At 44.2% G+C, this 24,542-nt stretch overlaps 1 protein-coding gene across 2 annotated transcripts in view; it reads right to left on the bottom strand.

The window, feature by feature from the left end:
• The window catches only part of PXN (paxillin), a 339,773-nt gene that overhangs the window by 39,444 nt on the left and 275,787 nt on the right, over positions 1 to 24,542 (bottom strand). For both annotated transcript variants that reach the window (XM_085634086.1, XM_085634087.1), the window contains exons 13-14: positions 7,991 to 8,164; positions 7,328 to 7,409 (exon numbers count right to left, since the gene is read on the bottom strand). In XM_085634086.1, coding sequence (XP_085490212.1) covers positions 7,328 to 7,409; positions 7,991 to 8,164 — 256 coding nt within the window. The remainder of the gene's footprint in view (positions 1 to 7,327; positions 7,410 to 7,990; positions 8,165 to 24,542) is intronic.

The raw sequence follows: 24,542 nt of genomic DNA, 5'->3' as shown, positions 1-24,542 counted from the left end.
ACTTTAACTCAAGCCACGAAAGGTCTTACTTACCTTTTATTGTGAGATCCTTATGTGTGGTATCTAGGCATACCACCCCAGTACTCAAAATTATCTAAAAGTAACTGAAAAGTATTCTAAAAGTTATTATGGTGCAATGTAAACTGCTTTTTGAATCAATAGCAACCTGTAACTGTAAGAAACGGGCTCTATATATACTACACTAAAATGAGTTATAGTGTGTATAAAGTCCAAGGGCCATATGTATCAACACATTTCCCCATAGACACAGAATGGGCAAAACGCTTTGATACATCTGGACCTATGGCTCCCCAGAGGTAGGCAGAGGTTAAAGTTAGAAAGAACCTTACTCTCTAATAGTGGTAGCTTGGTCGAGCAGTAAGGAAGTATTAGAGGACAGTGTTAAGCATTTGATGTACCCACTCAGTCAGCAAATACATTCACACACTCAAGAACTGAACTCTAGGCCAGTTGTGTTTGTATAAAAATATACTGTTTATTTTTAGAACCAAGCAAGCCTGGTACAGGTAAGCATTAAATACTTTTCAGTAATACGTTACTGGATATAGAGCAGTTTGAAAATGCAATAGAAATTGTACTTTGTTTGATTTACAGGGGAGCAGTAGTATGCAACACTTAGCAAATACAGTACATTGAAATGAGTAGGCTTTTTCAGTAAATTGAAGGTAAGTTACTTTTTACGTTACTTTTCTACCTCAGTGCTGGATACCTAGATTCAGCACTGGGACATTTCCTGCAAACAGGTGAGTAAACACGTTTTGGTTATTTGTGTAATTTTTAAGGAATATGTTTAGATTTCAAAACTCCACACTTCGAAACTTTTTAGAGAAAAAGTGTCAATGTTATCCTATGGAGGGAAAACAGGTTAACGGTTCTCAGGTAAGTAATCTGCTGTGGAGTTAAGGTTCTGGGGTTAGACTCAGGGGTCTCCCAGGGTCAGGGATGCACTGTTGCACCCTCAGCTGCACTAGGGCACTAGGGTGCAGTGTGTTGAGGCCCAATGTTATCCAATGGGGGATAGGGTGCCTCCGGTTAGTGGCTGCTGGCAAGCAGGCCACTGGGTTGTGGGAGCAAAGCTCCTAGGGTTAAGCTCAGGGCAAGTTGGGGACCAAAGTAGCACCAAAGGTGCACCCTCAGCGGCACTAGGGCGGCCGGGTGCAGGGTGCTGTTTTGAGGTCGGGTGCCCTGTTTTCAATGAAGAACCTCCGGGACAAATAAACACTGCAGGTTCATGGACTGGGAACCATACGAGGAGAGCCGTTGTTGTTGGTAAACTCCCCTATATGAAGAGTTACCGCTTCCCCTCGCTCCTCTGAATGGGAACTTGCGGTATTGCAGAGTCCCTAAGGATTTAGCTGTTTCTGTATCCTTCTTAATATCTTGGAGCGCATCATCTATATGTTTTCCAAACAACGCTTCCCCATCAAAAGGCAGATCCAAGATTTTATTCTGGACTTCCGGGCAGAACCAAGTGGCCCGCAACCAGCCCTGTCGGCGAAGGAAAGCCGCTCCAGCTGAGGAGCGAAAAGCAGTCGTTGCAATATCCATTGCACAATCAATGATTTCTGCCAATGTTATCTCGCCTTCCTGGAGAATCTTTTTAGCTTCTTTCTTTCCTTCTTCCGGCAACTGATCAAGATAGGGGGACAGGTCACACCACATCTGGCGATCGTATCGTCCAAGTATAGCCAAAGAATTAGCTGCTCTGACCAGCAGGCTGGACATAGAAGAAAGTCTTTTGCCCACATTATCCGACACCTGCCTTCTTTATCTGGAGGAGTGGTAAGGGGAGCTGAAGGATTTCTAGATTTCCTCTGAGCGGCCTGCGAGATGACAGAGTCCGGTTTAGGCTGGCTGGTTAAACAGGCTGGGCTACCCTCCGGAGCCTTATATTTCTTTTCCAGACGAGGTAAAACTGGAATGACCGTGGCTGGATTTTGCCTTGGCCTTAAGCCTTCCTTCCAAACATGGTCCACAATTGGAATTGACCGGACCGATTTCTTATAAGGTTCCTTAAAATCGTAAAGGGAGCACTCAGATTCCATCTTGGTCATGGGCAGGTCGAACCGTTTAGTGGCCCTCTCCATTAAGTTATGGAAAACCCCTATATCCACAGGGGGGGAATCAACAGGTGCTGGAGCAGGAGAAGCTGGCTCCGGAATAACAGTCATCCCACTCCAAATCTGGATCCGGGATTGTGATATTGCCTTGGTCGTGATCAGAGGTGTCATCCTGGACGGGAGGCACAACGGGTGGAACAGCATGCGCTTCCAGCATTGACTGAGGCTGTGGTGATTGAGGGGCCACAGGACGATCAGGAGGAACAGCAGTAACCGGCACTCCTACTGAACAGGAGGCTGTGTTGCAAATCTTTTCCTGTAATCCAAGAGCATTGCTTGCAAGTCTGTTAGCAAGGAGGAGGGCATTTGGACCATCTCCTGATGAGTCTTGTTGATGTTGAGAGGGAGGACCATACTGCTCAAAATCCTCAAACTCCCCTTCAGAATCCGTGTCCTGGCATTTGACATCTAGCTGCGAAGGACTATTAGCACAGCCAAAAGGTCCCTCCTCCTCATCCGATTCCTCTTCTTCGTGGAGAAGTGCAGGACGTAAAGGAGTCGCCCTCCTTGGCGTAGTCATCTCCGCTGTGATTTGATGTTTTTTTTTTTTTTTAGCAAAATCGAAATGTTTTCCACCGTCTACGTCAAAGAGAGAATCGTTGATGAAGAAATCAGCGTTGTCGATGCAGCTGTCGTCGACGCAGTCGTCTATGTCATCATCGTAGTCGACGTCATCGACGACGTCATAGTCGACACCATCGTCGACGATACAAATAACAGCGTTGAACTCGTCGACACAGAGCCCTGTGTCAGTACCGGTGACGAGGAAACCACAGTCGACGAGCCCGTCGACGGGGTGAAAGATAAAGACTGTACCTTAGGCTTTTTCATCTACCTCAGAAGTCAAAGATGATGGCTTTTTGAAGGTCTTTGAAGCCGCAGGAGGAGACGTTGGAGGAACAGAACTGAATTTCCTCTCAGAACTTACTCCTTTTGATAGTCCTTCCATCTCCCTTACACCTTGGTCAGGAGATTCCACAGGACTAAGCCCTTCAGACCTATCAGCGGTCTTTTTCAAGGCCTTACCAGGGAGTTTTTAAGAAGGTGAAGGAGAAGCTCTACCCCTTTTTACAGACCTTTTGGAAGAGGTCACAGAAGATGTTTCGTCGCTGTCACTTGACACTGGCTCCTTTCTTGACTTCAGCTTCTGGAGCCAGGTCAAAAGACGCCCTTCACGATCACGCAAAGTCTTGGTTAAAAAAAGTGCGGCTTATCCTAGTCTGCAGCCTTATGGTCTGGGTACAGACAGTAAATATAGTCCTTGTGCTAGTCTTCAATATATAACCTCTTCTTAGCACAGGTAGCACATGCTTTAAAGAGGGCCTTCTTCTCTTTATCCGACATCCTGAACAAATTGAAGAAAAAACTGCTGAAAAAGTTGTAGAATCCAAGTTCTAGGAAAAAAACTGAGCAGAGCTCAGTGGAGTCTCCCTTGCACAACGTGCGGTAGAAAATCCGAGGTTCTGAGCTTCTCTCAGGAGGGTTCTAGGGGGTGAGGCTAATCTGATTGGTGGTTTTTTTTTTTTGGGTCTCTTTTACAAAAAGAGGTGGGTAGGTTGCAAAACAAGAATGGGGCTAGGCCTAGGTTCTGTTTTGGTAATGGTTTCTATTGCTATTTTATGTATACTGGGGACTCCCATTCCGATGACGGGGAATGATACAAGCATGGGAATCTATGAAAGTTCCAATACTGGAGTAAACCCACTTTCCTACAGTAACTACTGCAAATTCAACCACAACTGGATTTCGGTCCTGGACCCCTTCTCCGGGCCCCCAATGATGAAGAACTAAGTGGAAGCACTGTTACACTCCCATTATCTGTGGTGAGAACGCCCCTGTGACCCGTGTGGGGGGGGGGGGGGGGGGGGATGGGAGTGCACAGTCACCATGGAGACACCATACCTACATGGAGAGGAAAGAAGCACGTTGGCGGCTCCCATGCCGGCAAAGGAGAATGCTGGCTCGGATGGGCTCCATGAGCTGCACCCTACGATGTGGCCATGTGGGACCGTTCACCACCAACAAAAAAAGAACAGTAGGAAAACAAAAGAAGCTGTGTGGCTCGAGGCGCTGTGGCAATCAAGGAATGCAGCCTGAACCGCCTTATTAATATTCATGCTCCCTCGCATGAGCGTGCCATAATGACCTGCAGGGCTCTTCTCTACCCAAAGGTTTCTGTTTAGGCTGTGGATACTGGGAAAGGAAGCAGTACTTGAGCCATTCTCCAAGGGAGAGCAAAACAGAAGAAGATTAAGTGAAGCCGGCACTAGCTGACTAAAGAGAAAGAAGCAAATAACAGTGACAAAGAAGCCAACCAGTGTTAAGCAATGGGCGGGCTCAAAGCACTGTATGTAAACTAAAGGTCTTCCAAGCGACAGCCGTGCTCTTTCTCAGGCAAGACCTAAAAAGGAGGGGGGGGGGCATAGAGCAGAGGAGAATAGGCAGGCATGACAGGTTAAAATGGGGAGGAGGGTTTTAAGAGAAGTGGATGAGGGAGGAGAGGATCAGAAATGGAAAGGATAATAGAAGAGTAGAGTTGGACACAGGCAGAGGAGGAGCGACAAAGTGAGGAGGAAGTGAAATAGGTTTAAGGGGGGGGGGAAGATATCAATAGACTGACACTTCGAGGGGGGAGAATTAAATACATTTTGATGGAACATGGCTGCTAAGGTCCTTCTAGTGTTGCATTCCAGACCTGGATTGGCTGCAGGAGACACCGGAAAATCCTCCTGATAGGCAGATGAATAGGAGGCTGGTTTCAGAGTCAGTGCGCTCCTGGATTTCCAGCCAGTGGTAGGATTGGAAAACATTTACTCAGATTCCATATATTGGGGGTTAAGGTGTGGCAGCGGAAAGAGGGTGGAATCACACGAGGGGCAAAGTAATAAAAAGCAGAGTCTGATGGTCATCTTATATATTTCTTTTCAAATTACTCTGGAACAAAGTAATTGGCAACAAGAACAAATGTGACAGTAAATCTGTTCTGGATTACTTAATTGGTCATAAAGAGGCTACATTATAATGTATATTATGGGGTTAAGGCACCTACTGCATAGATCTTTGTGTGCTCCGCAATTAAATAGCATCAGGGTATCTTCATTAACTGCACTGCTCGAAGATCATTCTGCCCTGACTAGCTCTAAGGAACCGACATGTATAGGATTTACTGCTGTAGATAAATATTTCCCCTGGGTAGTATGCCAGACAAGGAAGTATGGCAGTATTTGACTGGATTCCCTTTAGAACTACTTGCGTAATATTTATTTTCTGGGATATAAATCTGCCAGTCCTATATCTCTGAACCCTCACAAAGTATGTTGGGTTTGCTTGGTGGAAATGGAGCTATTAAAACATTTTCCATGGCTGCATTAACCTCCCTTACCTACAGCAGCACCACAGGGTACTTGATCCCCAATGTTACCATTAAAGCAGTAACATCACTCTAGACTTCACAAATGTTTAGTCTATTTGAAAGCGAAAAGCGCAAAAATCAGTGATCCAAGTTATATTGTGTCATGAAATGCTTGCTGCCGCGGTCTTGCAGCTTTGAGAGCTTAAAGTAACACAAATACAACGCACTACTCTATCTCCCACTCTATATCTCTCGCAATATATCCACTACTTCAACTCTGACTCATTTCAAACCTCATTTTATTACTCTCTCCAATGCACTACCCCATTTCTCAACCTATACCGCTCTCAATATACCCTCTACGTCCACTCTCATTCAACCCAAACCCCATACCACTACTATGTCCCCCAAAATAACCATTTCTAGACTCTTACCTCCTCTACCCTCCTTGCATCACCTCATACCTCTTTTACTATTCAGATCTCCCAAACAAGCCTTTCTAAACCCTTCCCTCTGACTCTTCCCCTCCACCTCCCCTTTACTCATCTCAATCTCCCTCCTAATGCTATAAACTCGCCCCTTCCCAAAACAGAAAAAAACAATTTCTAGACCCTTCCTTCTTCTATCCCTCCACTATTTCTTTTTATTCCAAATAACAGACTAACATGTTCACCACTCAAATTAATTTAATATTTCCCTATACTATTTCCCCACTAATCGTGTTTGGGTTCCAGAGTAGCATGCTACTGGCCGAAAAGCGCTTCAACACCTAATCAGGGGTAGCAAGCGCTATATAACACGCAAACTTTTTCCCTCTTCTATCCCTCAACTATCCTTCTCGATCCAAATATCAGACTAACATATCCACTGCTCAAATTACTTTTGTAATTCACTATACTAATTCACCACTAATCCTTCATGGGTTCCGGAGTAGCGTGCTTCTTGCCAAAAAGCGCTTTGATGCCCGGTCAGGGTAGTAAGCGCTATATAAATGTAATTACAATACAATTTCCTTGTGAAGTCCTGCATTTGAGAGTATATTTTATCTATCTGTGCCAAGCCCTGCTTGGATCTAAAAATAAAACATAAGTACAACTTTTTTATACTTACCCATTTGGTCTAGATTCAGTCTGAGTGTGTGTCTTCAGTCTTAATTGAGTGAATACAATAACTGCTCAACACACCCTCTAGATAAGCCTAACTGGTCGCCCCCACTACCATAAAAAGAGCTGTTAGTACTTATCTAATTTAGCCTCTGCTATACCTCTGGGGACTCCCTGGACTCTGCACACTATACCTTACTTTGGTATAGTATATACAGAGCCAGATTCTACACTAATGCATCTTCTGTGGCTTGGAAAAGGATTTTCCTCCAGGAAATTTCATTAGATAAAGAATAAAGAGGCACCAGCTAGCTATGAATTAAGGTCAGAATCTGGTGGATACCTTCTGTCTGGATAAAGTGAAGTCTCAGTCTGTTTTTAGTTGGTAGCCTTAGTTGTTGAAGATCAAGATGACCCAAGTTATAGGTAGATATTCCCTTTCCAAACATCGCCAAAGGCATTGTATTCCCATTTTTTGGTGTGAATTGGTTGCCACATGTTTGATCAATATTACTCTACAGGCCATGAGGCAGTTTGCACGACAGAAAATGTCACATACATGGTGGTGGAGTGCATAACGTGGCACAGGATAAACACATACAGAAAGCAAAACCCAATCCCATATTCAGCCCTTAGCATGCCATGACAAACACCAGACTGTGGGGTAAAATGAGCTTTTCTCTAATCACCACACTTGGCAATGGCAAAAAGTATCCACATCCCTGCTTTACCTTCTGGTCCAAAGAAAGCACCGCACTGAGCACAGAAAAAGTGCTCCGGGTGCCACGTCGTGTCCAGAGCAGTCACCACTTTCTGTAAACCGAAAACAAAGTGACTGTGAGAATCAGACTCATAGGTAAGCAAAAAAGATAAGTGTACAGAAATGGAAAGGTAAGGGAGAAAGACCTACAAGAAGAAAGAGTAGAAAGATATTCAATAAGAGCAGAGTGATCTGTGCGAAGGAAGACAAAATGTAGAAGAGGGGACAAAGGAACTGGTGATGTGAACTGAGATGATGGTAATGGAGGGTGGGAGTGGTATAGATGAAGAGATAGGGTTCAAAAGAATTAATAATGAGTATTCTTTCTCGTTCACACTGGAAATAAGGCAGTAGGCCTGAAGGTAAACAAAAACAAATTGTGGCAGTGCGCTGCTTCTGAAATGCTAGTAAGCGTACATACTATCTCAGGCTAGTTAGGCCAGTGCAAAGTAAGTTATATGTCAGGCTATTCTTGTAATGTCTATATCTAAACACAACACTATTAGTGCAGCCTGGAAGTCTTCTCATTTCACTGTGGCCCTGTTGGCTTCTGCCTAGAAAGGATTGAAGCATCTCTGGACACTGAGCATCTGGAGTTGCGTTGTGTATGGATCTGAAAATCAGAGCTACTTACATCCAAGATGGGCCCATTGCAATAGTAGCAGCGAGGGGAAAATAGGTTGTGGTAGTCCTTTTCACAGTAAGGCTGTCCATCGCGCTCAAAGAAGTTGCGAGACCCAATCTCTTCCTGGCAATGTGTGCAGACAAAGTGCTCTGGATGCCAAGTCCTCCCCATGGCGGTGACCACCTGTGGATACAAAGACATTAGTGGGGTATGATGTGCTGATCCTCTCTTCTGCAACACAAACAGGTAAGATGAAGCACAGGGGGCACCTCCTACAGTATTCCTGCAACTGTACACATACGGAGGTCAAGCCATAAAGGAAACCTGAAAACTCATCCTAAAATAAACGAGGGAGACGTGACTTGAGTTGTGGTTAAGGCCAGATTTCTCTTGGTTGTACTGAAAGAAAAATTGCTTTTAATTTCTTCTTATAATTTTGTCTTAACTGTGGCTTTAGCAATGACTGATTTTGCTCTGCTCAGCAACATGCCTAGTTAGCAAGAAAAAATAAATTACTTACCTGTAACTGTAGTTCTCCAGTATTGGAATCCTTCATGGATTCACAGGCTTGAATCCTTTCCGGTCGTCGAGATAGGAGTCCCTAGGTACTTAAATAAAGCAATATAGTGATAATCTAGGCCTTAGTTTAGTAACCTATCAAAGTCATTCTTTAAAAAAAGAGACCAAATGTGGGTGCTAACCAATTAAGATGAATCACCCTCTAGAACACTCCTTTGAGAAGTTCCAGTCCCTCAGATTTTAGACCACGAGTGCAATCAGAAAAGTACTGAGGCAGATAGGTGAACTTCCCAGGGGAGGAGGGTGGATCTCATGTGAATCTATGAAAGATTCCAATACCGGAGAACTACAGTTACAGGTAACTAATTTCTTACTCTAGTGTTGGAACTTTCATAGATTCACATGCTTGAATCAGATTAAACAAAAACAGTTGGACAGAATGCAGAACAATGTCATACATTCACCCCAGTACAGAGATCTGGACCTAAATCCATCGTTTTTTTGCTCACCATGCAATTCCAGTTTGATCCCAGCCATATGCAAATCAGTCTTGACCCTGTGACTCATGGAAACAGTCCAGCCCGAACTGCCAAGCCAGGTCCTCCCTGGACTGGAAACAAGCATCCTAGGACCGGTTTCGAGGTTTCACCCCTCTTCAGCCAGGACAGCTTGATGCCAGTGGCATGGAGAGCACGGGACCCACGTCTGGGCATACCCGTCCCACTCGGGGTGACAAATGCAAAAACAACAGTTGATGGACAGAATGCAGAACAATGTCATACATTCACCCCAGTACAGAGATCTGGACCTAAATCCATCTTTTTTTGCTCATCATGCCATTCCAGTTTGAACCCAGCCACATGCAAATCAGTCTTGACTCTGTGCCTCATGGGAACAGTCCAGCCCGAACTGCCAAGCCAGGTCCTCCCTGGACTAGAAACAAGCATCCTAGCACCTGTTTGAATAATGGATTTAACCCAGATCTCTTGACTGGGGGTGAATGTTTTGATTTGTTCTGCATTCCGTCCATCAATTGTGTGTCTTTTGAATCAGATTAAACAGCAGTAAACAACATATTTGAAAGATTAACCGATTTATAATAAATAAGAGCAAATACTATGCATATATAAGAAAGAAACCTGCTCTTAATATAGGATTATAGTTAAAAACATCTAATTCTTTATTTAACAACATAAACCACCATGGAAATGTGTGTAAACAAATAAATGGATGGTGGAAAAACAGGGATAGCTCACCTTTATTGGAAAAGATGTTGGAGCACTGCTTGGTCCACAGCTGCATTGTTGAGAACCGCTGAGTCCAAAAGTAATGTTGGGTAAAGGTGTGTCTGTTCTTCCATGTTGCGCCCAGCAGATTTGAGGAAGACACACTTTGGCGAATAATGCTGTTGAAGTAGAAATAGTTCTTGTTGAACTGGGCTCGAACCCGTGAGGTGAAGTGTCTGCCAGCCTTCTGGAGACAAAACTGGATGGCGTTGGAAATCCATTGCGAAATGCTTCATTTTGAGAGTGGAAAGCCTTTCCCTGGAACACCTTAAATAATGAATAGTTGAGAGGATTCGCGGGAAAATTTAGTTGTCTCCAAGTAAAGCTTTAGGCATCGCTTGACATCAAGAGGATGAAGTATTCTCTCTGCTGAGGTCGAAGGATTTGGAAAGAAAGTCTTGAGAACTACTGGTTCATTCAGATGAAAGTCTAAGAGGACTTTGGGAATGAACTTAGGGTTTGTACGGAGAAGAAACCAATCGTTTTTTAATTGGGGGGGAAGGTTCCTGTACGGTTAAGGCCTGAATTACACTGACTTTCTTGGCAGAGGTCAAGGCGAGAAAAATAGCCAGTTTCCAGGAAAGAAATTTGATGTCCGCTCTGTGGATGGTCTCAAAGGGATCTTTCATCCGCCGAGACAGAGCAGTGTTCAGTTGCCATAGCGTAGGTGGAGACTTTACCAGAGGAAAAGTATGGAATAAGCCATTGAGAAACTGCTCAATGATCCTAGATGACCAAGGAGATGGAGAAGTAGGAGATTGCGGGAAACTGGAAAGGTCTACCAAGTGCACTTTGATGGAAGCATGAACTAAACCGGACTGTGCTAGGTGGAGAAGATATGGCAGAATTTCTTCAGTGGAGGAGAGAGGAGGTATCTTAGCCCGATGACATCAGATTCAAAACCTTTTCTACTTGAGGCGATAGGCTTTATTTATACTATCAGCACGGGCCCTGGCTAGGATTTCTCTACAATCCGATAGTATGTTCAAGTGTTGGAACTCATGAAATTCAGTAGCCATGCTGATAAATGAAGAGACTTGGGATCTGGATGCAGAACTTGGCCCTAGTTCATCGTTAGGAGATTGGAGAACGCTGTGAATAGGATGCGACGCTCCTAAGAGAGGAGTAGTAAATCTGTGAACCAGTATTGGTGTGGTCAAGAGGGAGCAATGAGTATGATCTTGCAAGGTTCTGCCTTAATCTTTCTCAGGGCTCTTGGGAGGACAGGAATTGGAGGAAAGGCATAAGCAAAGATGCCGCACCATGCAATCGAAAAGGCATTTCCCCGGTTGGGGATGCCACCTTGCTTAAACCATCCTTTGCTGTTCTGAGGGGCTGTGAAGAGATAGAGATTTGGCTTGCCCGCGCGGAAAAAGATACTGCTCAGGGTCTGTTGGTGGTGCTCCCTCTCATGGTAAGATGTTGTCAATTAGCAAATAAGCAAGCTGAACATTCAACTTTGATCTTATAATCCACATCCAAACCAAGAACTTGGCAACAGAGCTTGCATAACAGGGGGATGGATCTGAACGTAGCACTCGCAATGCAAAGCTACTGCTTCGGGTGCCCAGATTCTTACATATAGGCTTCAGACATTTTTTCCGGGGGGACCACGTATTCTGGGCAAACAAGAAATGAGAAAGTGTTTCTATTTTATCTATGCAAATGGGACATTTGTTGTCAGCGTTGGGAGACCAATTACATGTAAAAGATTTTACTGGAAGGGTTGCTGTCCGAAATTGAAAGTATAGTCTCCTAGCGAAAGGCTTAGATATATTGTTCAAATAAGAACCAGTACGAAGGGTAACGGTATGCCACAAAGTGGGACGATGAGGGTGGAGGGGCGGGGCACCGCGAGGGATAATCACGCAATCATCGGTCAAAGCTGCTGTTATTGGTTTTGGGTTCTGTTTGTTCTTGCCTATAACATCTGTTCAATTGCCCACGCTAAAAAATGATCTGAAAGGACTCTGTACAATGTACTAATGGAACCATGCAATTATTGTATTGTAACCTTTACCCTTGGTGACATGGATTGATTGTTTGGGTTCAACTCGTTCCTGAACCAACGATGTCATCGGTATGCATGTTATGTTTAATACCTAGTCAACAGAAATGTCTCTCTAATATTGGTAGATGGTTCAGTGTATAGATAGCTTTCCACACTGTAAGTTGCCTTTCATGGAGATGTAAAATTAAAGTCAATAAAAACAGATTTAAACAAACAAAATGATAGTAACCACAGAAAAAAAAAAATGAAGATCTGTTTGGATTGCTGATACCACCACCCCCCCCCCCCCTCTAGGAAGGTTGCTCTCTATGAAAATACAAGTCAAGTCAAGTTTCAAAGCTTTATTCGACAGCATGTCATAAAAGCAGGTACATCCTAACAATTTCATAAATACTAAGCTAAAATGTACTAAAAATACATTAAATCATAATGCTGGCGAATAATATCAGATAAAAACAACATCAATCGATAAAAATCTTAAAAAGATCAATACTGAATAAAAAGTTAGACATTTCTTGGTGATAAAACATTCATTGATCAATTTCAAGGGATTTCAGGGCACGAAGACGTAATATCCATGCCCATCCCAGAAATTTTGCAACAGCAATAGCCAAGCAGGGGGTGGAATCAGATTCTAGAATTCTTAAGGCTTCCTTGTAGCTACGTGTTCCCAGATTTAAACATACTGGCTTTAACCACCTAAGGCGGGGGGCACTGTATAACGGGCATACAAACAACAAGTGACCAATATCCTCAATCAAGTCTAGACAATAATGACATTTGTCATCCTGGGAAGATGACCATTTATGGGTAAAAGCTTTTACAGGGAGAGACCCAATTCTGAACTGGAAATACAGCTTCCTATCCATGGGCCTCTCTATAATATCCCAAAATGCCTCACAAGATGGTAAAAATGTAATATCAAAAAAACGACCAGTCAGGTTGGAGTCTTGGCCAGCACGAGAGGCAGATGTCAAGGTCATATCCCAGTACAATTTCTTGAGGATTGGCTTTGATGGAATACTTGGGCCGTTTGGATCATTCCATAAATGCCCTAGCTCCAGTTTTATAAGCAAATTCTTAATTTCTTTGAGCCATGAAATGGAATGAAAACGGTCAGCCCTAATAATATCTTTCAGGGCATTAGCATAGTGTGCAAGTTCTGGCGTTGCCATAATCCGCCGCCAATACAAAAGTGGACGTAGTCGCGCCAGATCTTCAACTTTTTTCCTCCCTAGATCATATTTTAACGGAATCATTGGAGTACTTTGGGGAACACCTGTTAAGCTACGTAGGAACTTGTTTTCAGCCAGCCTTAAGCAATTCAAGTTAGCAAAGCCCCATAGTTCCGAGCCATACAGGGACGCACTAATAACTTTCATATTGTAAATTTCCAGGGCGGGCCTAATTGGCTTGGTCAATGAGGATTTATGCTTAGAAATGATTGCACCTGCTAGCTGGTGGAACTTTAAGACAGTCATGTCAATATGGTTTGACCATTTCATATTATTCTGAAGGGATATTCCTAAGTATGTAAAAGCCTCGACCTGCTCCAGCGGAATGCCATTAAATTTAATCACTCCTCTAAAATTTTGTCGCTGGTTTAAACACATAAATTTAGTTTTGGAGGTGTTTATCTCGAGGCCCCGTTCTTGGCAGAAATCAGCAAATATGTTCAGCGCTTTCTGTAATCCACTTGGAGTTCGCGAAACCAACAGCGTGTCGTCCGCGAACATGAGAACAGGCGCTCTGGAGCCTGCCAATATAGGGGCATCCGTGGGGGAACATCCAAGGTGGTCAACTATCCCATTAATGTACAAGGAAAACAACGTGGGCGCCAAGACACATCCCTGTCGAACACCACGTTCGACAGGGAATGGGTCAGTCACCTCTCCCTGGCTTCCCCATCTAATTTGTGCGTAATTATTCTCATGTAAGCGGACGAGTAAGGTTAGTAGTTCCGGGGCCATGCCTGCTTGGGCGAGGACCCTCCAAAGTTTAGAACGGGGCACCAGGTCAAAGGCTGATCTCAGGTCTATAAAGACCGCATAAAGGGTCCCTTTGGTCAGCTTCACATTCCTCCAGTAAAGAGCTAAGAAATAAAAAACTTGGTCAATAGAGCTGGTGCAAGGTCTAAACCCAGCTTGATATGGAGATAAAATATTACTGTCTTCAACCCAAGATTGTAACTTATTTTGCACTAGTCGACCTATTAGTTTTTGTGCTGAATCTATGAGACTAATAGGTCTATAGTTGCTTGGGAGTGATTTGTCCCCTTTTTTAAAGACCGGGATTATTTCCGCCCCTTTCCATAAAGAAGGATGGGAGCACCCATGGCTACTGAATTGGCTAGCCATTGGAAATATTGGCACCAAGATAATCTGTCTGTTAAAAACACATCCGCGGGAATCCCATCCATTCCCGGTGCTCGGCCCACTGGTATACTATCCAAAGCTAAGTTAACTTCTTTGATTGAAAACACCTGCATTTGGAAATAGATAGTAGGGGGAAGTGGATGCTCTCCTTCAGATGAAGCAGAAGCGTACTGTGGTTTAAAAAAGTCTACCCATTGGTTTTTTGCCACATTATTTTGAGGGGAAGGTGCAGACCCACCTCTGTCCCACTTTACTGTAGCCCAGAATAGTTTTTGATCTTTGGCCTGGCATGCGCATTTCAAATCCTGCCACTGTTTCTCATCCCAATCTTTCTTAGCAACTAGCCGGGCTTGTCTATATAACTTCCTGGCTAATCTCACATCTTCCGCGTCTCTTGATCTCAGAGCAGCACTCAAATTCTGACGTGCTATTTTGCAGCTTTTATTAAACCATCCCTCCTCTGGTGGACATCCCTTAATAGCTTTTCCAATACTGGAGGGCTTCATAAAGAACCCTTGGAGTTTTGAGAAAAAGATGTTATGGGCCTCAAGCATAGTTAGATGGAAATTGGTATTGGTTAATTTGGAACCTAAATTAGCCACCTCACATATAATCGCTTTCTTAAGGTCCTCTAAGTTTCCCATCTTCTCTACAAATCTATCCCATTTGACATGTCGCATGTTGTTCGATACGACAATGTCCAGGGTTATTTTCCCTCCCCCAGTTTTGGATTCTCTAGGGGTGTTTAATAGTTGTAATTCTAGGCACAGGGGATTATGGTCACTTTCATCCCGTTGGATTATGGACATGTCATTCAATCTATTCCAAGCTCTGACATCCACCAGGAAATAATCGATACGGCTAGAAAACCTGCCATGTCAAACGTACTTACACCCAGACGATCTGACTTAGTACGCCCATTGGCAGCTCTAAGGCCTCTTTCTAGACAAAGAGCTTTAAGTTGGATGGCTGCAGCGGACCATCTCTTGACTGGGGGGAGATCCAGCTGGGGAATACCCCACCTATTATCCTCTTCGACAGCGAGAAATTGGTCCTCGGGGCCAAGAGGCTCAAAGGTCGTGTTAAAGTCTCCCCCTACAATTTTTATCATTTCAGGAGGGAGCATTGCAAGCTGGTGATCCAAAACAGTTGTCACGTCAGACAAAGTTCCTCCAACCATTCCTCGAGCGTAAGTATTAAAAATAGCCATGCCCTGGTCATTGGGCCAAATGAGGTTTAAAGACAAAATATCATCGGATGGAAGGTTGGGTTGAGTGATTTTGCATCGTAATGATTGACGTACCCAAATTATTAAACCACCCGATGGTCGACCTTTTGTTTTTTTAATAGCAGGTATATAAAAATTAAGAAACCCAGAACGGAAGACTGGGACCAGAGACCACGATTCTTGGAATAAAATTATATCAAATTGGTCAACAAAGCTGCACCATACGCCAGAATGTAGCTTGTTGTTTATACCAGCAAGATTCCAGGATAAGATAGTCAATCCTGAATCAATTACGGGAGGGCAAGAAAGGATGTTAGTCAATAGGCCTTGTGTCTCGCCAGTTATCCTACCCAGATAGTCAATGGTAGAGCTTAAAGTTCCTGATGTAACATTTACTGATGGATCAAGTGCTAGACTCGCCCCTCCATGATTGCTAGGGGATATAGACCCCAATGATTCAATAGCATCAACCTGGATTGCTCGTTTGTTCCCTTCTGTCCCAACACCTCTGGGGCTAGTAAAGGTTGTAGAGGTGGCCACAGTATTGGGCGATGCTATGTTCATGTTCGCCAAATTAATTCCATCTTCAAGTCAATCGCATGCGTTTAAATCAGATAGCACCCCAAACCTATTTTCTAGGCTAATGTTCCAGTTGCTAGTAGAATCACTCCTATCCCCTTTACTTAAAGACGGAGTCCACCCTGGTCTCAATGGTGCTCTATGTGTATCTCTATTTCTCTTGTAGTAAAAGTATTTAAGAGTTAGCGGGATGATAACACCCTGTCTTCGCTGCGGGGGGTTTATGTTAGCCAAAACATTTGGGAGGACTTCAGAATTAGAAAAATTAAGGACCACACAATCTCCTTTGAATTTTTTAGGATGGTGCCCTAGCCATTGGACCCTTCTAGCCATAATAATTTCCCCTGCTAGTTTCTGCTCACCCCAGGGGGACATCTTCATATTGTTCACCAACCAGTGTAAAGATTTACTGATCAAAGAGGATGTAGTTTCAGTTGTATCAGCAGTCAAAGTAGGGACATTGGCAAGAACCAATGTTAGGGGTTCAGCCTCGGTAATACATTGGAATTGATCACTTGCCAGTGTTAAAGCATTATGACTATCTATACTTGCCTTCTGGAGGGTTTTATTGGTTCCAGATTGCTGGATTGGGGCATTAACTTTCTCATTTACTGCGATACTTTGTCCTCCATTTGGGGGCACCCCATTTATAATACGTACATTTGGGGATAATGGTGTTACTCTGGTGACTTTGTCCACTGGTCTATTTATTATAGCGTTCAGCCTGGCTACCTCTGCCATAAGATGGTCAATTTTGGCTACCAATGGAGCTATGATATTTTCTATTTTAGTATCAATCATGTCTACTATCTTCACAGAGAGCTCAATCTCAGGATTTTTGTTAGAAAGTGACCCTGATACATCTTCTTTATTGGCACTTTTCTTCTCAATGGTTGCCCTTTTCCTTCCTAGACGAGTCCCATTGCTTTTAAACTGGGATTTTCTACACGCTCTAACTAACTTGCTTCTGAAGGGAAGAGCGGGAGACTGTGGGTCAGCCCCTTCCCCAACCTCCACTATGTCTAAGGCAGGATTTAATGGCGAATTAGGAGCTAGGGATGCTCAGGAATCAAAAATATCACTGTCTAAAATCACTAAATCAGTGGACCTGCTACTAGTAGCCTGGGAAGGAGAGTCCAAGGGTAAACCAGACAAAGGAATCAACGGAGGGGAATTAGGAGAACATATTAGCCCCAATGATGCCCTCCTATCGTTGTTGATTTTGCTAACAATCTGGACCAGATAGTTGTCCATCGTATTTGTCGTTGAAGGATTCCTTTGTTTAGACATTATTTCCATATACTATGGTACTGGCTGGAAATCAGGCTGGTTGTAGTAACCCAAAGGAGCAAATGATTTCAACAAAAACAATACCTTTGGTATGTCAGTCCCAAGGAAGGTAGCACGTAGGCACAAACGTCAATAATGTGGCCCAGCCCGGCCTCTTCCGGCCCCGGACGGCCACAGACGGCCCGCCCTTTGCCCGGGCTTAGCCCGCGCGCGGTCCCGCGACGCGGGGGGCAGGTTCAATTAAATAGCGCCTCCGGGCGCGCAAACCGCTTCGTTTCCGGCACGCTGGGGACCCTGGGCATTGTGGTCCCGTCGGGTGTTCCTCCCCACACAGCGGTCGCGATGGTGTGCGACGGCAGGAGAGAAACGCGGGACACAGCAGAGGACCAGGACCCTCCACGGAACACTGGGCAAACAGGTAGGCGGCAATTTAGCAGCAGGGATCAGGCGTTCTTAGCAACCAGCACTCAGCCCCCGCTCTGCCGGGGGCAGGTTCAATTAAATAGCGCCTCCGGGCGCGCAAACCGCTCCGTTTCCGCTTTCGCCACGCTGGGGACCCTGGGTATTGTGGTCCTGTCGGGTGTTCCTCCCCACACAGCGGTCGCGATGGTGTGCGACGGCGGGAGAGAAACGCGGGACACAGCAGAGGACCAGGACCCTCCACGGAACACTGGGCAAACAGGTAGGCGGCAATTTAGCAGCAGGGATCAGGCGTTCTTAGCAACCAGCACTCAGCCCCTGCTCTGCCGGGGGCAGGTTCAATAAAATAGCGCCTCCGGGCGCGCAAACAGCTCCGTTTCCGCTTTCGCCACGCTGGGGACCCTGGGTATTGTGGTCCCGTCGGGTGTTCCTCCCCACACAGCGGTCGCGATGGTGTGCGACGGCGGGAGAGAAACGCGGGACACAGCAGAGGACCAGGACCCTCCACGGAACACTGGGCAAACAGGTAGGCGGCAATTTAGCAGCAGGGATCAGGCGTTCTTAGCAACCAGCACTCAGCCCCCGCTCTGCCGGGGTCAGGTTCAATTAAATAGCGCCTCCGGGCGCGCAAACAGCTCCGTTTCCGCTTTCGCCATGCTGGGGACCCTGGGTATTGTGGTCCCGTCGGGTGTTCCTCCCCACACAGCGGTCGCGATGGTGTGCGACGGCGGGAGAGAAACGCGGGACACAGCAGAGGACCAGGACCCTCCACGGAACACTGGGCAAACAGGTAGGCGGCAATTTAGCAGCAGGGATCAGGCGTTCTTAGCAACCAGCACTCAGCCAGCATATATGACGTTGCAGCTCAGTGGCAAGTGAAGTTTAAGTTTAGCTCACTTATTCGGGGCCCTTCTGGGGAGGGGGGTAATCACGTGCCAGTGCGCATGGGCCACCGGCCGCCAATAAACAAACAGTGCTGTGCATTGTGAAGGCGATGCAGCAGCGCGGAGTGCAGCGGCCCTAGACAGCTGCACGCTGCAGTCCGAGGCTCGGTCACTCCCCCTGGCTCGGGTTTGGAAGGATGGGGACGGCAGCTCTGCCTCCAACTTTACACTCTGCGCTTCTGAAAACAATACACTTTCTGGAACTATAAGGTCCCCAAAGACTTGGCAGTATCCGTGTATGCCTTGATAGCATGGAACGTTAAAGCAAAGGGTAAACCCACAAATCACTGGGACCTGGGTAATAGAGCAGTATAAGGGAGAAAGGGTCCCAGGATATACAAACTTTTTTTTAAAAAACAAACACAAGAGCAATCACAGAAGAATACAAAAAGAATACAACGAAAGCTGCCCAAGTGTTATTTAATCACACTTTGGGAAAGTACACATTTGCTAATAAATACAATAGACTTTAATCAAATAGTGCGGGGTGCCAAGGAAGGGAAAAAGGTGGAAAGTGATTTGAGTGAGGTATGGGGGGTAAGTGACATATAAATTATAAACACGTCACAATTTGATTGCAAGGCAGAACAATTTCAAGCCATAACATCCAGATCAAATTCATTGGATTGAATAATAGAATTATTTACAACAACCATGTACAAGCAAGAGCACAGTGTACATTACACTGTTGGCAGTACTGGCAATGGAGTATTGTCGACGTTTCGACCCCTGGACATAGGTAGGTAAGTCGGCTCCTTACTAACGGGGTCTTCTTCAGGACAAAGACAGTGTGACAAGGGGAGTGGCACCTAAAGAAATATATATAGTATTAAAAAATATATTAGTTCGGAATCCCAAATGGATTGAATCAAAGGGACTCAAAATGGGGCAAGTAACCATATTTACCCAAAACAAGGGTGAGCAAGTAATCGATAACTTCTTGGCGTCAGAAGGCGCAGGGGCTGGTAAGCTCCCGAAGGGGGTAGAGTGAGTGACACCTAAAAGGAAATTATAAAGTGTCATAGTGGAGATCCATAAAGCACATATAGGATTCACAATTGATTCAGTAAAAAGAACTTACTTAATTGCCAATCTCAGAAAAGTCGGGGAATTTTATATCTCCCGAATCAGACGCCATGGCGCATTCTCAATGGCGACAGTGGAATTTATCCCAGAAGAATCCAGTCTCTAAAGGTAAAATAGAGGAGTAATAATACTAAAGTCTTAAAAAACCCCAGCCTAAAGGAAGTACAGCTAAAAGAGCAAAGAAACCACGCCATGTCACCAAACAACATTGCTTTACAACGTGCGCTAATAATCGGCCCCTATCAAAAGGATGTCAGCGGGGATGATAAAAGTATACACAAGGTATTAGGCCAACAGGTTACTTAAATAAAGTCAAATGAGCTGAATACCAGAACCCACCCTTACAAGCTAGGCAAGTCAGCGGATGCAGGATGATGTTAACTCAAGAAACCGCCAAGAAAGGGAATTAAATTAAACGGTACGAGCTGGCAGCCGGAAAAGTGGAAAGTATCTCGGCAACTCAGCATACAGTAGCAGGGGAGAGATGTGACCCTTACCGTAGGAAGCGGCGACACCCACTGTCCTCGTAGTTCGTTGGGAGATCACAGAGACTGCACTGTTTGTGCACGGAAATAGACAGACGCTCCGCGTGACGTTAGACGCGGCGCAGACGCTAGATGCCTGCGGTCTACAATGTATTAGAAGAAAGACAACGGGAGTTGTTTTCTCAAGATGATTTGAAAGTCATTATTTAGTTAAACCAGGGGGAAGCAGCATTATTGGTGATGTGATGATCTTGGGCTCATAAATAGTTATATTGTACACAATTACAACTGGAGCGAACAGGGTCAAATGAATCATTGGGACATGTAAATGAGTAAACAGCATAGGTCTGATTAAAGAAAACATCGTGCCGAAAAATACATGGGTAAACATGAACTCAACATCAATTGTCATGTAAGTGAGTAAACAGCAAATGGCTGATCTTTACCGGAATGGATACATGGGTAAACATGAACTCGAACACAGTTATCATAGTCAAAAGACCAGCAGTGTAAACACAGATAAACTGTATACATATAGACACATATTGGATATGTATTAGTGGCCTTCGAAAAATGCCAGAGATAGTAAAAGGAAGGGTCCATAGTTAAAATCAAATTGGAATTTGACTATCTCAATCAGAGGAACCCACGCCTACCTACTATATACACCCTACCAAAGATACATAAGGACCTGCTTCATCCACCCGGTCGTCCAATTGTATCCGGCTGCGGTTCACTACTGGAACCTCTGTAAATATATTGATTTCTTTTTGAAACCACTGGCTGAGCAAACAACGACTTACCTACGCGATACCATGCAAGTAATTACCATCATTGACCAAAAATCTTTCAACCCCATGGAACAATTACTTGTCACCTGTGATATCGTATCACTTTATACCAGCATCCCTCAGGAACCAGCTTTGAATGTGATGAGAGAAGTTTTGAATTCCAGACCAGCTCCAATGAGGGTACCCACGGATTTCATCATTGCACTTCTTGCTATTGCAATGAAAAAGAATTTTTTCTACTTTCAGGGAAACTACTACATCCAAAGGAAAGGAGTAGCGATGGGAGCTGCATTTGCCCCAGATCTGGCGATATTGTATATGGACAATTTTGAACAGCGACATGTCTTTAACAACAACCCCTTCTCCCGAAAAATAGATCTATGGAAGAGATATATCGACGATATATTACTGATCTGGAATGGCGATATAATTCAACTTAATGTATTCCATGAATGGCTTAACCTGTGTGATCAGGACATTCAGTTCACTATTCAGTCTGACCCCCTGGAGATACCATTCCTGGATCTAAAGATTTTCAGTGAAGATGACAAGCTTTGTACGACCCTGTACCGAAAACCCACTGAACGGAATTCACTTCTAAGATACAGTAGTTACCACCCCCGAGGTTTAAGAGACAATTTGCCGGTGGGACAATTTTTACGGATCCGTAGAAATTGCACCAAGAGGTCTGATTACTTAACGGAATCTGAAGATCTAAGCATCAGACTCATCTCAAGGGGATACCCAAAGCGCCTGGTCAAAAGGGCCCAGAAGAGGGCGTGGTTCAATCCACGGGAAACCTTACTAACAGCCAAAGAACCTGCCGCCTCAGCCCATCAGAAAATGATTTGCGTTACAACTTTCTCAACCAGAAGCAACGCAGTGAAGAGGATAATTAACAAACACTGGAGCCTTGTGTCAACTGAGATTGATCAACCATCGTTACCTATGCATTCCTTCAAAAAAGGAATGAGTATCAAAGATCATGTTGTCCATTCATTTCTTGAAGACCCAGTGAAACCAACTATACAGTCACTGTGGAACCTACCACCTATTATAGGCCATTTCAAATGTGGATCTTGCAAGGCATGTCCAACAACGATTCAAGCTAGAACTTTTGCATACAAACATCATGTTGTTACACTTGATTCCCACACTAACTGTAACTCTACTGACGTTATTTATGGGATCCTCTGTCCATGTGGCCAACTGTATATTGGCCAGACACAACAGAAGATAAAAGTGAGAATACTACAGCACCAAAGCAGAATAAGATGCCAGGTCATTGGGGCGCCTTTAGTTGAACATTACAAACAGGTGGGACATCGCCCAGACCAAATGCAGTGGATTGTGTTAGAAAAAACAAGACTGGGGCCAAGGGGAGGAGATATATCCTCTATACTTACTGTCAGGGAGTGCAAATGGATGATTCGCTTTGACACAATCAATATGGGTTTAAATGAGCAGGACCTTAGCAATGCTCAGCTAGCCAGTTTAAACACTTAGGTACCTTTGGCTCCTTGGCCTCTCTGGGATTTAGCTTGATGCTGAGTTAGACCTTTCAATGGACCAATGTGGGTTCCCTTCAGATCTATGTACTAGCTCACTGTACAACCCTTTGTATTTCACCTCTGATCCATTCGTGTATATTTCTGTTTTCAGCAAAAAATCTAATTACCTACTGATGTCTCTTGATTTTAACTATGGACCCTTCCTTTTACCATCTCTGGCATTTTTCGAAGGCCACTAATACATATCAAATATGTGTCTATATGTATACAGTTTATCTGTGTTTACACTGCTGGTCTTTTGACTATGATAACTGTGTTCGAGTTCATGTTTACCCATGTATCCATTCCGGTAAAGATCAGCCATTTGCTGTTTACTCACTTACATGACAATTGATGTTGAGTTCATGTTCATGTTTACCCATGTATTTTTCGGCACGATGTTTTCTTTAATCAGACCTATGCTGTTTACTCATTTACATGTCCCAATGATTCATTTGACCCTGTTCGCTCCAGTTGTAATTGTGTACAATATAACTATTTATGAGCCCAAGATCATCACATCACCAATAATGCTGCTTCCCCCTGGTTTAACTAAATAATGACTTTCAAATCATCTTGAGAAAACAACTCCCGTTGTCTTTCTTCTAATACATTGTAGACCGCAGGCATCTAGCGTCTGCGCCGCGTCTAACGTCACGCGGAGCGTCTGTCTATTTCCGTGCACAAACAGTGCAGTCTCTGTGATCTCCCAACGAACTACGAGGACAGTGGGTGTCGCCGCTTCCTACGGTAAGGGTCACATCTCTCCCCTGCTACTGTATGCTGAGTTGCCGAGATACTTTCCACTTTTCCGGCTGCCAGCTCGTACCGTTTAATTTAATTCCCTTTCTTGGCGGTTTCTTGAGTTAACATCATCCTGCATCCGCTGACTTGCCTAGCTTGTAAGGGTGGGTTCTGGTATTCAGCTCATTTGACTTTATTTAAGTAACCTGTTGGTCTAATACCTTGTGTATACTTTTATCATCCCCGCTGACATCCTTTTGATAGGGGCCGATTATTAGCGCACGTTGTAAAGCAATGTTGTTTGGTGACATGGCGTGGTTTCTTTGCTCTTTTAGCTGTACTTCCTTTAGGCTGGGGTTTTTTAAGACTTTAGTATTATTACTCCTCTATTTTACCTTTAGAGACTGGATTCTTCTGGGATAAATTCCACTGTCGCCATTGAGAATGCGCCATGGCGTCTGATTCGGGAGATATAAAATTCCCCGACTTTTCTGAGATTGGCAATTAAGTAAGTTCTTTTTACTGAATCAATTGTGAATCCTATATGTGCTTTATGGATCTCCCCTATGACACTTTATAATTTCCTTTTAGGTGTCACTCACTCTACCCCCTTCGGGAGCTTACCAGCCCCTGCGCCTTCTGACGCCAAGAAGTTATCGATTACTTGCTCACCCTTGTTTTGGGTAAATATGGTTACTTGCCCCATTTTGAGTCCCTTTGATTCAATCCATTTGGGATTCCGAACTAATATATTTTTTAATACTATATATATTTCTTTAGGTGCCACTCCCCTTGTCACACTGTCTTTGTCCTGAAGAAGACCCCGTTAGTAAGGAGCCGACTTACCTACCTATGTCCAGGGGTCGAAACGTCGACAATACTCCATTGCCAGTACTGCCAACAGTGTAATGTACACTGTGCTCTTGCTTGTACATGGTTGTTGTAAATAATTCTATTATTCAATCCAATGAATTTGATCTGGATGTTATGGCTTGAAATTGTTCTGCCTTGCAATCAAATTGTGACGTGTTTATAATTTATATGTCACTTACCCCCATACCTCACTCAAATCACTTTCCACCTTTTTCCCTTCCTTGGCACCCCGCACTATTTGATTAAAGTCTATTGTATTTATTAGCAAATGTGTACTTTCCCAAAGTGTGATTAAATAACACTTGGGCAGCTTTCGTTGTATTCTTTTTGTATTCTTCTGTGATTGCTCTTGTGTTTGTTTTTTAAAAAAAAGTTTGTAT

This window comes from Triturus cristatus, chromosome 11, assembly GCF_964204655.1.
Source record: "Triturus cristatus chromosome 11, aTriCri1.1, whole genome shotgun sequence".
NCBI lineage: Eukaryota > Metazoa > Chordata > Amphibia > Caudata > Salamandridae > Triturus > Triturus cristatus.
The sequence above is the reverse complement of the archived record's forward strand: the minus strand, read 5'-3'. Positions and strand labels throughout refer to the sequence as shown.